The sequence below is a fragment of the Dromiciops gliroides genome, chromosome 1 (genome assembly GCF_019393635.1).
Source record: "Dromiciops gliroides isolate mDroGli1 chromosome 1, mDroGli1.pri, whole genome shotgun sequence".
Classification (NCBI taxonomy): Eukaryota; Metazoa; Chordata; class Mammalia; order Microbiotheria; family Microbiotheriidae; genus Dromiciops; species Dromiciops gliroides.
This window is the reverse complement of record NC_057861.1, coordinates 156062717-156077475: the sequence shown is the minus strand read 5'-3', so window position 1 is coordinate 156077475 and position 14759 is coordinate 156062717. Positions and strand designations below refer to the sequence as shown.

Genomic DNA, 14759 nt, shown 5'->3' with positions numbered 1-14759 from the left:
TATAATAATTTTCGATCAACTCCACAATGAAACATGGAGAATAAGAAAAGGAAAAATAGTTGCAATGCCTGAAACTTCTGAAATGAAAGATATTTGATCCTGAATATAGTGAGCTCTTCATATCTGGGAGGAAAATAGTAATAGCCCTCAGCTGCATCTGAAGAGGAAAGACTGAACCACATAATTAGAATATACTGTTTGCTTCTTCTAGGAGGGTAAAAGAATCATAAATAATGGTAGAATTTTAGGGTTCTCCACTGCTTCCCTGTCTGGGACACTATGTTCCAGATAAAAGGCATTGTGTTTTGGTTTTTTTTTTATATCAAGTCACAGAACACTAAACAACCACTTGGACAAGTACACAAAGACAAAACATGTTGGATAAAGAATGTCTATTATCTAGAATATGATCTAGACTTAAAAAGATAACCTACAGAGTTATATGTATATGTACACATATATGTTATATAGATAGGCATAACTACTGATAGGTAGATACAGATACATAGATAAGGATGTAGAAATATATAATGGATGGAATAAACAGAAAATTAACTGAATTAAACAGGAGAAAAAAACACATTAGATTGTCTTTGGAAAACTGAAATGCTTATTTAATTATCCCCAAATTCCCCTAGAAACAAAGGTGGCTGTGAGTCATAGAACACTACAGTCTTTGTTGAGTAAAATTAGTGAAACTCAGAGGATTACACCTATATGGTGAAGTAGATAGAGTGCTAGGCATGGAGTAATAAAGACCTGAGTTCAAATTTGGCCTCAGACACTTACTAGTTGTGTGACCCTAGGCAAGTCACTTAATACTGTTTGCCTCAGTTTCCTCATCTGTAAAATGAGCTGGCAAAGGAAATGGCAAAGCACTGCACTGTTTTCTAAGAAAACACCAAATTGAGTCATGAAGAGTCAGACATAATAAAAAACAATTAGGTAACAATAACCATAAAATTTACAGGGCAAGGAAGAGGCACATGTTGGTATGAATTGGTTGCTACTAACAAAGATGAATTAAGGATGTCCTGAAATAAATGTATGATCAAAAAGAAAATAGGCTGCTAATGTGGAGAGAGAAAAGCAGGGATGGTGTCTTACACTGGCATCATTCTTGTGAATACAGGAGAAAGTAAAGAAGGCATTATGCTCTGTCCCCATATTCCCCCAACAAAAACTCATCAGAAAACTTGTATGTGAGCTACATGTGATAGTAAGGCATGGATGGATTGTTATATGCATTTACTTGAGTCATTTACTTGACAGGATAACATATTCATTTGGGTATTTTTGTTCCAGGCCACAGGGATACAAAGACAATAGTAAAACTAGCTCTGTCTTTGTGGAAAGTACACTCTACAAGAATGTGGCTAATTCCAATACCTGTGTATCGCAATGTAGTGATTTCAGCCCCTTTCTGTTCAAACCAATATTTGCAAGCTTCTGTACAAAGTCTATATACACTATGAGACAGAAAAGTTCAGCATGATAAAACTACAATATTTAGGCACCATGCAGCTTTTTAGTATTCTTAAGAATTTTGCATCTTACTACTTTAAATTTAGAGTGTTAAACTTTTATTTCAAGAAAGTAGCTAAAGACTGATATATACAAATCAGCAGAATGCCAGTTTTGGATTTCCTTTCTCACTTAATATAACTACATGAAAAGTTATAGGAATCAATACATAGACTAATGTATTATGTATTAAAATGAGCCCCAAAATTGTTTTTCTTTTATTAGTTGGAAGCATACTCTACAAATTAGTTAAATGGAAAGCCTGTTGCAAAAGACTATTGAAATGTTTTCTAATTCAAAGGAATTTAGGTTTATGAAAAAGGTAGTTAGTGCGCCAGTGATATTCTATCTAACACACTGCTCCTCCACAAGAGCCTCTTGGTTTAAGAATTAGAATCTGAGCAATTTTGGGTACTTTATGATTTGGCCTGGAACAGCCATGAATGAGAAAACCAAAGGTCATGGAAGTGAAATGACTACTCCTGCGTCACACTGCTAATAAAAGGGATAGCTTGGATTTGAACCTCTGTCTCTTGAACCCAGGAAAATATACTATTCTAATCATGATAATTCAGTTTTATAGCACTCTAAGGTTGACAAAGTACTCTCCTCAAAACAATCCTGTGAGGTAGTTAAGTAGTATGTTCATTTATAGAGAAATCATTGGAAATGGGTTTTAAAGTATCCTTCCTTCCTTCTTCTAAATCAGGGTTCCTTCCACTATATGTCATTAACCTCACCATACCAAAAATACTATTTAAAATAGTATAGGTAAATATCCAGGTCTATGGATGCAATAACATGCTAAGTAATTTTCTAGCATGAGTGATTTCCAAAAAATTATTTTCTTATCAACTAATTTTGAAAATTAGTTTCACATATCTAAGTTCAATTAAAAATTAATTTAAAAATCACTTACATTGACCTTTGGGATTGGCAGATTATGCTAAAAAAAGTCTTAAATACTAAAACTTCTGTCAAAAATATTTGAACACTATCTTGATATCCTTTGATATAATTTTCAAAATTCTCTAAAACTTAGCTTTGGTATCAGATTTCTCCCCCATAACTCACTCCACCCCACCCCTCTTCCCACACACCATGAGTGAGTGGTCTGTTTCTGGGAAAGAAAAAAAATACTTTTTACTTGTTAGTGAATTTCACAATTCAGGATCTTTTCAAACTAAGTTGTTTTTTTTGTTCTACATTTGGGGTTCAGTATACATTCCTCTGAATGCATGAGATTTTTTTTTAAAAAGCTGTGTTTTACACAAGGCTATCCACTTAGAGCAATGAGGATGTCTCAGCAAGCTGTAGTGACAGATGGTTTTAAGATGAGAAACATAGATAAGAGCAGTAAATGTCAAAGACCATGAATACTCAAAACAATTGGGGCTTTTAGTGACAGGAACAGAGATGATTTGCTGATACACTAAAACTACAAAGGACAACTTTGCGTCTTTAATGTGAAGTATACTTTCTTTGAATGAATTGTTAAATAAATTGTTTAAGGATAATTCCTTTCTTTTCTGGTTTGATTTGATTAAAGAATAAAAGAAATGAAAACATTACAGAAGTCTATATATAATAAACATAAAACTCTAGATGCACTTAGAGTTAATAGAAATTATAAAGAAAAAGGAAAGACTTTGTATGAATTTGTATTTCATGACTAATTTTATGTGATCAAACGAAAGTAAATAAAATTTCGGTTAATTTTGATCACCTTTTATTCTCTTCCTATCATTCACAAAATAAAAAAATACTCAAATTAATAATAGTGAAATAGAAAATAGAAAAAAATATATCCAATTTCTTCTTTCCATATACAGTTTCCAAAAACCCAATTACTCCCCATTAATACTACAACAGATTAAAGGGGAGAATCATTGCAACCAGATAAAAGGATAGGTGTACATTGATTATACTGCTTTCACTTAAATTAAGTGATTAAAAAGTTCTTGTATGAGCTGGATTGACTTTGACAGGCAGAATATTTGAATTGACTGGGAGACTTGGCTACATTCTATAAGTTGTCAAGGAAATTTGGTTGCATAATGGAGAATGTTGGACCCAGAATCAAGAAGACCCAAGAACCAAGAATTGTGATGGTGCTTATAATTCTTTGTCTAATATAAGAATCAGTGGATAAAGGAAATACATAATGAATCAATTATTGTCACAGAATATTTAGACAAGAAAGAGATAAAGTTATCTGATATATGTCACAGCATTTTCTTCCACTACAAGTCCATGTCATCTAATATCAACATGGTCCTGAATGCTTTACAAGTTTAGTCTTCCTTGACTGCCTGTATCCTATTTCATATAATTTTTATTGTAAAACAACTTTTTTCCTTCCTCAAGCCTTCTATAGCACCATTATCACTTTCACTATTAACACTTCACATTATATTTTACTGAGAAAAATGATGCCATCATCCATCATGAGCTCACCTGTCTTTTCTATAGATACCACTAGTCTTTTTTCCTTACAGATGAAGTAAATTCAAGTCAAGTCACTCCACTTTTGCTCTTGATTCTATGCTATCCTCCCCACCTCCCCCACCCTGCCCTGCACTGGGAATTTGCCCAAGTAAGCATGCGCTCATTTTTTCACTCATTTTTCACCACATAGTAATTCCTCCAACTTCAATAATGTATGAACAAATGTTATTTTTTTTAAATCTTCCCCACCACTTTGCCATTCCCTCTATCTGCCATATTGTCTCTCTTCCTTTTCACTGACTAGTTTCTAGGAAGAGTACTCTACTCATCTTGCCTCAACATTCTTACAACTTACCCATTTTGCAATCCCTTATGATTAGGCTTCTTAATTCACAACTCAAATGAATGTGCTTTCTACAAGTTACCAAGAACCTTTTAACTATTAAATTCATTTTCCCCTCAGTCTTTCTTGTCTTATATCCATGTGAGGTTTCTGAAAGTGCTGAGCAACCTATACCATGGATAATCTTTTCTTCCTTATCTTCCATTCAACAAGCGTCTTGACAGAGGGTGATGTAGTAGTAGATAGAGTCAAGGGGCTTGGAATCAGGAAGATCTGAGTTCAAATCAGGCCTCAGACACTTACTAGCTGTATGACCCTGGGCAAATCACCTACCCTCTGTTTGCCTCAGTTCCCTCAACTTTGAAATGGAAGATATGGGAGCACTTATCGCTCATGAGTGTTTTGAGGGTCAAAAGAGTTAATATTTGCAAAATGTACTCAGCAAATCACCTGGCCCACAGTAAGCATTATATAAGTGTTTGTTTCTTTCCATTATTCTCCTTTCCTTTACAGTTATTATATGCCTAACTGTTGGGCATATAATGTCTCTGTCTGCCCCCCATACCTGAAACACTTCCTCCTTATCTCCAATTCTTGTTTTCCTTTAAGTCTTATCTAAAATCCCATCTTCTAGAGAAGAAAAAAACAAAAATTTTCCCAATCCCTCTTAACTTTAGTATATCCCCCTCTTTTTATTTCCTATTGCTATATTTATGTATATACATATGTATATAGATATATATGGTTTGAACATATATATTTGCTTATTATCTCTTTTATTAGATTGTGAGTTTCTTGAGGGCAGGGACTGTCTTTTGTCTCTTTTTATATCTTCAGTAACAATGCCTACTAGTGTTAAGCATCACATAATAGGTACTTAATAAATGTGTATTGTTTGACTCTTGGGGAAACAAAGAAAATGAAAATAGTTCATGTCTTTGAGTAGAACATATTTCACTGTAGCATAGACAATACAGTCACAAATAAGTAGCTATGATATGTCTGCAAAGTCAATTCTAAATAATGTCTGTGGTTAGAGAAAACCAACATCTGGGGGCATCAGAAAAAGATTTGTTCATGGGGTGGTTCTACTTGAGCTGAATCTTGAAGGCATCTAGGAGTTTTAAGGGACAGACATGATAAGGGAGAGATGCAGGTAATGGAATGTTGTATACTCTAAACTGTTAATAGGTTACTTTGATAATCATGCAGCAAGCTGTATTGTGATAGATCTTAAGCTTATAGGGTAGAAACAGGTCCTATGGGCAGAAAAATAGGTAATACAGTGTGGGTTTTTTTGTTCCAACATGAAGTACTTCAAGGGACACCTTACTAATAACTTACTAAATGCAACCAAATGAATATACTCTTTTATCTGATGGAAGGTTATCACTGGTGGTGTTCAAGTATAGGCTGGAAAATAATTTGTCAGGGATATTGTATAGTAGAATTGCATATCATGCAGGAAACATGAAATAGCAGATAAACATGCTAGGCTGAAAATCATGAAGACCTACATTAAAATTGCATCTCCAGTATTTATTAGCTGTTTGACTATTAAAAAGTTATTTAACTCCTTTGAAATTCAGTTTTCTCATCTGTTAAATAGGGATAATGACACAAAAACAACTTAAAAGAATTACTGTGAGGTTTAAATAATGTAACATATATAAAGGACTCTAAAAGCTTAAAGTTTTTAAAACCTTAAAAATCCTACATAAATGTCAATTACTTTTATTTTTGAACTAGATGGCATGTAAATGACAATGTTAATTATCCTTCCCAAGAGGATTTTAAATTCTTTGAAGGTAGACAATAATTTCTATTTCTTTTACATCCCCCATAAAGTGTTACCTGAGAAACAGAAATAATACATTGTTAAATAATATTTTTTTAAATCATCACTTGGTATTGATTATATTTGTTGGCTCTTTGGAGAGCACTGCATTGGATGGGTGAGGTTGAACTGGTTTGATTTTATGAAGCTTTCTATGCAAAGGGATCCTTGTTTAAGTTAGGACCTGTATTAAAGAACTTCTTCCAGCTCTAGAGTTTATGAATCTATGTGCTTTGAATATACAGGAGAAATAAAAAGGTACTTTTCAAGTCTTAAATAATTATCAGGTACAAAAACAATCTTTAAAAAATACTGGGGCAGCTAGGTGGCACAGTGGATAAAGCACCAGCCCTGGATTCAGGAGGACCTGAGTTCAAATCTGGCCTCAGACACTTGACACTTCCTAGCTGTGTGACCCTGGGCAAATCACTTAACCCTCATTGCCCTGAAAAAACAAGAAAGAAAAAGGAAAAGGAAAAAACACTACATCCAGGAGGACTAAACCATATAGTTCAAAGTGATTGCATAACTTGTGAGAGGATACTAGATACAGTAGTCATATAATTTAATGGTTATAGAAGATGGAAACTAGTGGGTCTGAAGAAAAAAGAAATATGGACTAATGGATTATAGTTCCAAAAGAAGAAATTTCTTTGTGAATATGCAGATTTTCTTCCCTTTGGGGTCTTTATTTTTGTGCAACAAACCATAATATTACCTTAATGAAATAAAACTGGATTTAACTCTGCCCTAATATATATGGACACAATATGTCCAATCAGAGTAGTTCCCATGTAAGCCAAGGCAATATTTGAACTAGTCTGTTGTTATGGGAACATTTGGCACTAGGATTTCTTTTTAGAATTAAGTAGGTGGTGATCATTCACCAAGGTCATATTTAAGCATTTTTTATTAATCACTGTAATGACAAGACTTTTGAGGGCAAAATGAAAGGAGCAAAATGTTTTATTTTAGTTTTTACTCTAAATTAAATAGCAACATTTTTGTTTGGGTTATAATCATACAACCCTATAGAGGCAGGATGCCACAGAGAATAGAATTCTAAGCTTAGAGTCTACAAGGCTGGCTTCCAATCTGGCTGTAGACAATTAATAAAATGTGACCTTTGGCAAGACATTTATGCAATGTACCTCCAATTTTGGACTTATCTACTAAGATGCTAATTGGGCAGCATATAAATGATTAGAAATAAGCAGATTCCTAGAAAATAAACATCAATATGGGTTACAGAAATTAGTGGTGGGTTCAAGGAAAGCCATATCTCATAAATGGGAGACTAGTGGGAAGTAGAATAAAAGCCTTTCAGTAAAGTAGAAAAACAAGTTTAAAAGAAGCAAGCCTGTTTTATAGGACACTAATAAGATTAATCTCCTTACATTGGTGGATTTGTGTTAGGGAAAAATGGAATATCGAATTCCTAGAGTGAATTTACTGAAAACCTAGTACATCAGGCAGAAGAGTCTAGATTTGTGCCTATAGGCAGATGAGGGTATGCATATCTTCCCATAGAAAAGTAAAATTAAGACAGCTGTCTTTATTGAGGGTTAGTCTGGCAGTAGAGAACAAACCAAGGATAGGACAAAAAAAAAGGAAATTGGGGGCAGGAAGGCCAGTTAAAATTTAACCAAATACTTCAGGTGAGAAGGGATGAACAATTGCATTAAGGAAATAAGAGAAGAGAGGTGAAAGAAGTGGAGATGAATGTCAAAGGAAGAAAGCACACAGAAGAAACAGTTTCTATCTTGTCAGTAGAAATTAATTCTGATTAAGTTAAATGTTGTAATCTATTAGCAGAATAGCAGAAGGAGAAAGACAAAGATTATAAATATATTATTCTGCTACCTACCATATATGGTGGCTTAATACATGTAGTAAAGAATGTGGGACTTCAGGTCTTTAACTGATGTATGTTCATTCTTCCCATATGAGAAGAGTTTTAGAAGGCATGTCCCATATAGGTAAATGATCTACAATAAAGTATAAGTAGTTTACTTTCTAAATATATGAATTGCTGAGTGGAGGGACTAATCTTTATTCAGTTAATAACAACTGAACTCTTATTAAGTGGAAGAACACTGTACTAGGCACTTTCTGTAAACAACTTTACAGAATGTTTGAAAACATACACACAGTCACACAGGCTTTGCACTTAAGGAATTTGGAATGCATTTTAATAAAACACATTCACAAATAACACATATACACACACAAATGATTAGCTGACTGCTGAAATCAAAGCATGCCTTATTTCTCAGGGTGGGGGGAAGAAACAATCACTAAAAAACAAACCAAAAAAACCCCATGATATTGATCATAGTATTAAACTTTGGCTTATGACAAAAACAAACAAAACAACTAATCAATTCTACCAAATGAGTGAAAAAAATCAATCAAAAATTCTTTGGCCTCAAGCAGACAAAATAACTAATCACGTGATTTTTTAAAAAATTTTTTCCTCAGGTATTCATTTCAGTGTCATTTAGATAGTCACAGATAACTATGATGAGAAAAGCAATTTTTTAAACTATTTTCTCTCATTTCAGATTTGTTAACAATTCCTCTTGAAAGAAAAAATGGAAAGCATCCAATTAAGCATTTCAGGGCTTTCTTAGAAATTGCAACTTTAATTCATTAGTTTGAAGAAAATCATTGATTTTTCCTGAACACAAGATGCCCTTACTCACAATATATTCAATCCAGGAACTTTCTTTTTCTAATAAAGGAAAAGAGTGTGCTGCCTATAATAAAATATACTAATCTATATTTTGAAAAAATAGCTTTGAGTACACAGGAAGTTTTCTGTAAGTGGGACATTTCATTATTTATTGATTGATGTCAACCACAAATGAGAGCTTGTTTTGTTATTCTGGGAGATGGACGATATTGCATGATGTTGAAATTGTAACATGCTGCTTAATGCCAATGTAAAAAAAAAATAGATTCTTCCTTAATCTTTCAGTTTGGTTGAAAGTATGGAAGAGAGAAAGTACATAAAACATAATATATTAAGGTGTAAAAAAATTTCAAATATCCAAAGGCACAATACTGCTTTATTTAAAGATGTTAAAGGGACTGTGGCTTTTAATACTTGTCCTTTACTTATGATCAGAACCTGTGAATTTGAATAAATCAACACAAATATGATTCTAAATCCCTAAACAGACACATACACACAAACTCAGTAAGAGGCAAATGTGGTTCAATTTAATAACAATAATAAAAATTATCATGGATTTGGAGTCAGAGGATGTGAGTGTGAATCCATACTATGAAATTAGGTATGTTTCTTTAAAGAGCTCATGTAACCTTTGTGGGCCTCAGTTTACTCATCTACAAAATATTATGGGGGTCAGGAGAGGAAATGTGCCAGAGGACCTATAATGTCCATTTAATTCTATTTCTGTGAGCTATGAGTGAAGGAAAAAAAGTGAAAATAACTTCTTCCTCATTTTAGAATTCCTTATATTTTCCCCCAGGAGTAAAGAGAAGAAAGTAAAAGAACTGTAAGTATTGGAATGACGCCACCTGCTGGAGACTTACTGTAGGAAAGCTCCACCACGAGGAGAAGCCCTCTGTGGGCAAGGCCATGTGGCTTTTCTTTGGCATCGGGAAGTGATGTTTGCTTGTGGGAGGAAGAGGGGGCAAGGCTGATGTTCTGTCTCTTTCATGTGGACTCTGGCAGAGAGGGGAGCTAGGAATGCTCTCTCCCTTTAATAGATAGATGAATCTAGGCCTGTCTCTTTCTCTTCAAATTCTTATTCTCCTTAATAAATGCTTAAAAGTCTAACTCTTGGTAAAGCTTCTTATTTATTGGTGACCACTCATTAGATATTTTAGACAAACTAGCTAGAATTTTAGCCCCTTACAGAACACTGAACTGTGGATATGTAGATTTCAACTTTTTGCTAAAGAAATACTTCCAAACAACTAGAACTTTACAAAAAAGAGAGAGTGTGGTTTTAGAATTCAGTGAGTTCCCTTTCACTATATAGTTCTTCAAGGAAAATCATGTTTGGGAGAAGTTATAAAGGGAATTCTTAAGGTGTGTGTAAGAGTGGGTGGCTTACCGTATCTTTTCCAAATCTGAGTTGCTATGATTGTGCGATTTCAGAGACCTAATTATAATCTTGGTTCTGTGACCAGATGTGTGATATTGGGTAAGTTACTTAATATTTCTAGGGAGTTTTTCACTCCTCTCTAAAATACAGGGATAACCTCTAAATAATAGACATTGAAGATCTTGGTGGCACCTGTATTCCAGAATGAAGAAAGTTTATATATGCCCATAGTAATGAATTAATCACCAGAATGTATGAAAACATTTAGAAGTTTTCTTGACATGGTTAATTGTTGGTAGTGAATGTTAGTGATGAATGTACTGAGATGGACTGTATCATGTACGGAAAACAATGTGGCCAAAGTATAAATATGGACTTGAGCGATTCATGGTATTATTTATGGAAAGAGTGATTAATTTGTCAGATGGCTTGGGAAGATAAGGGAGTTAATGCTTGTGAACAGGGGTCATATGGGTTATGTGGGGTGTGTTTTAAGATTTTGAGTGTGGGCATATCAGTGTGCATTCTTAGCCAAACTCCTATTTTGCAGTGGGTGAAGTATGAGGATTTGGGCCACATGGAATATAGCTGGTGAGATCAAGAATGCATTGGGTAGGGGCAGCTAGGTAGCGCAGTGGATAAAGCACCAGCCCTGGATTCAGGAGGACCTGAGTTCAAATCCAGCCTCAGACACTTGAGACTTACTGGCTGTGTGACCATGGGTAAGTCGCTTGACCCCAATTGCCTCACAAAAAAAAAAAAAAAGAATGCATTGGCTACTAATTGTAATATATTCCAGTTCAATTGTCATGTTCGAGTACAATGAAATATAGATACTGTTATTTAGTAATTTCAGTCATGTATGACTCTTCATGATTCCATTTGGGGTTTTATTTCGGCAAAGGTATTATTTTGCCATTTCCTTCTCCAGCTCATTTTTCAGAAGAGGAAACTGAGCTAAATAGTTTTAAGTGATTTTCTAAGGTCACATAGATAGCAAGTGTCTGAGGCTAGCTTTGAACTCATGAACAAAAATATTTTTAAACATGAAAAAGCAGTATGCTAGATACTGGAATCACAAAGAGAAAAATAAACCACTGAGACAGTAGAGATTTAATTTAATTACTGCACTCCAATCACCTTCATGCCATGCCTTCTAATTTCTGACTGTACTCTTCAGCTCCTGCCCTCGGGCCCTTTACTTTTGACTGGTAGGAATTGTTTATAACTAAATAAGCCTATACCTACCATGATACTGTGATAGCACCATTTTAATCTATTATCACACAGATACTTTCTTTTCCATCACCACACATTGCCATCCTTTGGCTATGGGAACAAGAATCAAATCAATACTACCATTTCAAGAAAATATGTCTGAAACCATTGCCTTTGTGGCACACCCACCATCCAAAAGACTTCCTGATTTCATATACCCCTTCTTGGCATCACTACCCTATGGATCCTCCATTCCGCCCACCCCCTACCCACTATTCACCTACCAAAAACCTAGAGCATTCACTCTGGAGCCCTTTTTCCTGATACGGCAGTAGCCCTATCCAACATTCAACACTGTTATGTATAGTGTTACACAATGTATTAGCAAAAATATTTCCTCTACAGTTTCATGTTAGCCTTAAATATGAAAATATAGATTTATAAAAACAGATAAATCAATGAGTGATTATTCATTTGCAAATTAGAAACACTATATAAGTATTCACTATAGATTTCTTTGAGTTTTCCTAGCATATTACAGAATGGATTACCAAATGATGAATTCACATAGAGTTTTTAACAAATGCATTAATTCCTTGAAACTGTATATATAGTAGTGTTACAAAGGACATTGATTCAATTTAGTATAAAATCCTCAATTAAAATAATCCTCTTGATACTTCAATATTATTCTATCTCTGGGTTTTAGAAGGCTATGTCTGTAGATCATTAGTTTTGGCAAGTCTGAAAAGGCTTCTAGTATAGGCCTGGTGATGGAATACTAAAATATCTACATATATCCAATTGATTATTTGATTTATTGGCAGACAAAACAATGTCTCCTGGAAACTAAATAAAGGACTTAGCAGGATCATTATGCCTTCTTCATGATATACAAATCCTACCTATAGCATATGCTGTTTTAACTTATTTGTTTTTAATGCATTAAGTGTGCATGAACAAAATAGTAAAGTTGTGACAAGCTCCACAAAAACAGGTAATACCTAAAAGATGACATTTAGCTGACAATGCTAAAATAACGATATTATGGCAAATATTCCTCACAGAATTCTGATCTAATTGTAAAGCAAAATTACAGGATTCTCATAAAGATGTCTGAACCAAACATACAATGACTGCTGAGCCCCTGGAAGTGGCTAAGTTCCCAACCAAATCATCCCTATTAGCTTCTATTCATGACTTGAATTATGCTTTTTTATCTCTGCCCAACATGCAGCATTTACTTACCCTCCAATTTCTAGGCATTACAGCTTCTGCTGACTTAAATGCATTCCCCAAATAGAACACCACAGCAATCTTCTTTTGCTAGACATTTAAGCCATGTGCGTTTCTTTCTTTTTTTTTTTTTTTTGAAGCTCCCTTTTTTAACTTTCTAACTAAAAGAACTCTATAAAGGTGATGTTATAATGAATGAGAACTTGTTTTCTAAAGCAACCAAGCAGACACTCAGTCTCAGGATTAAAAAAACAAAGAAGAAAGAAAGAAAGGGTCCAGCCTCCTACCTTGAAAACAAACATCTCTCGGCGGAGAATGGCAAGAGTGTTGAAGTTCCCATCGCAGATGTTGGGTTTGGCTCCAGGATAGAAAGGTTTGCCAGTAGGAGGCCGTGGAGGCTTAGGCCTGTCATTCTTCCGTGGGTCTAGTGGAGGAATAGAGCGGTGTGGGGGCACTGTTGGTAGAGGTCTTGTTGGAGGAGGGGTCTTGTCAGGTGGACCTTTTGAAAAGATGAGGACAGTGCTTGGGCTCACTTAAAACTGGAATAGTGCTGGAAAATATGCTACAGAGAACAATTATTCATCAGCAGAGGATACCAACTAGTTTATCTAAGAGGTATTTAAGATCATATAAAGAAAAAATGAGGATGAATATACAATGCTATTTAATATTAAATTGCCATGGTATGTTCTTGAACTGAGTAATCAAGATTTATTTAATAGTATTCAAGGACAGCTTCTCCACTGTTTATCCAGGGACTATGTACAACAGATATTAAATAAGCAAATAATACGACAAAATGTATGTGAATAATTATGGAAGAAAAGATTTGCTGACTAAGATTCATGCTAAACATGACTATTAGAATAAGCACCATAACTTTTCAAACTTTAATTTTTTAATTTATTGAAATAATTTACTTCATTTCTGCAAAGGACTTTTCATTTGAATGTTGAATTTGTCACCTATTGATTAAAACACAAGCAGCAAAACATTAAGTTTCTGAAACAATTTTTGAAAGGAGGCTTCTAAATCAATCCAAAGTTCACACAAGTAATTTGGTGGTGATATTAAGCACCACTTCTCAAGGGATTTTTTTTTAATGAAAGACACAGCTGTTAACACTTGGTATTTAGACTATGGGAAGGATATTCTCATGCAGACCTTCAGTCTAGACTACTAATTCATGAGGTCATGAGAAAAAGCCACCTTTCGCTTAACCACTTTAGAGAAACATCCTTTAGCACATACTATATACCACTATAGACATATAACAATATGTTCTAATATTTAGCATAGAAATATTCAGCTTCTGGCAAGGACATCTGTCTGCATTTTCTCTATCACCATTTTTGACTTCTCCAACAATATAGAGCAGGAGGAAGTGTGACCTTTAAAAAAAAACTACTTTAACCCTGAGAGAGCACTTACACTGAAACATTTAAATTGAAAAAAAAATAATTAATGCAAAACAAATTATTGAACTTAAACTATGCTGTTTTAAAATGCAAATGATATCTCCTGGTTAGTGTGTAATAACATGAAGACAACACAGATTTGTCTTTGCTATGTAAGAATGAAAGTTTCAACCCATTAATTTAGCAAAACAGATTTACTATATGTAAATTACATATGCCATACTCTTAACAATTATGGGTGAAACAAATGTATCTGTAAAGGTCATTGATGATATTAGGGGAGTTAAAGTTACTGTAAAACGTGTAACTTTTTAAACCTCTCTTACAGTTAATTTGCTCACATTTGTATAATCTCATCATTTAAAATATTTTATGTCAAATATTTCCTTTATTTTTTTTTATTTTCTGGTGAGGCAATTGGGGTTAAGTGACTTGCCTAGGGTCCTTCAGCTAGTAATTGTTAAGTGTCTGAGGCCAGATTTGTACTCAGGTCCTCCTGAATCCAGGGCCAGTGCTCTATCCACTGTGCCACCTAGCTGCCACTATTGCCTTTATTTTGAGATAGTGGAGCTATGTACATTTTACCACTCTATAGTTTGCAAATTTTGGTATTAGTAATTATGTACTTTCCATGTTAATTTGTCACATTCATCAGT

General features: G+C 34.2%; 1 protein-coding gene across 1 annotated transcript in view; it reads right to left on the bottom strand.

Moving 5' to 3' along the window:
* Positions 1 to 14759, bottom strand: part of MMP16 (matrix metallopeptidase 16) — a 387096-nt gene that overhangs the window by 83336 nt on the left and 289001 nt on the right. Inside the window, exon 6 of the mRNA XM_043962815.1 lies at positions 12973 to 13184. Within this exon, the coding sequence (XP_043818750.1) occupies positions 12973 to 13184 (212 nt within the window). The remainder of the gene's footprint in view (positions 1 to 12972; positions 13185 to 14759) is intronic.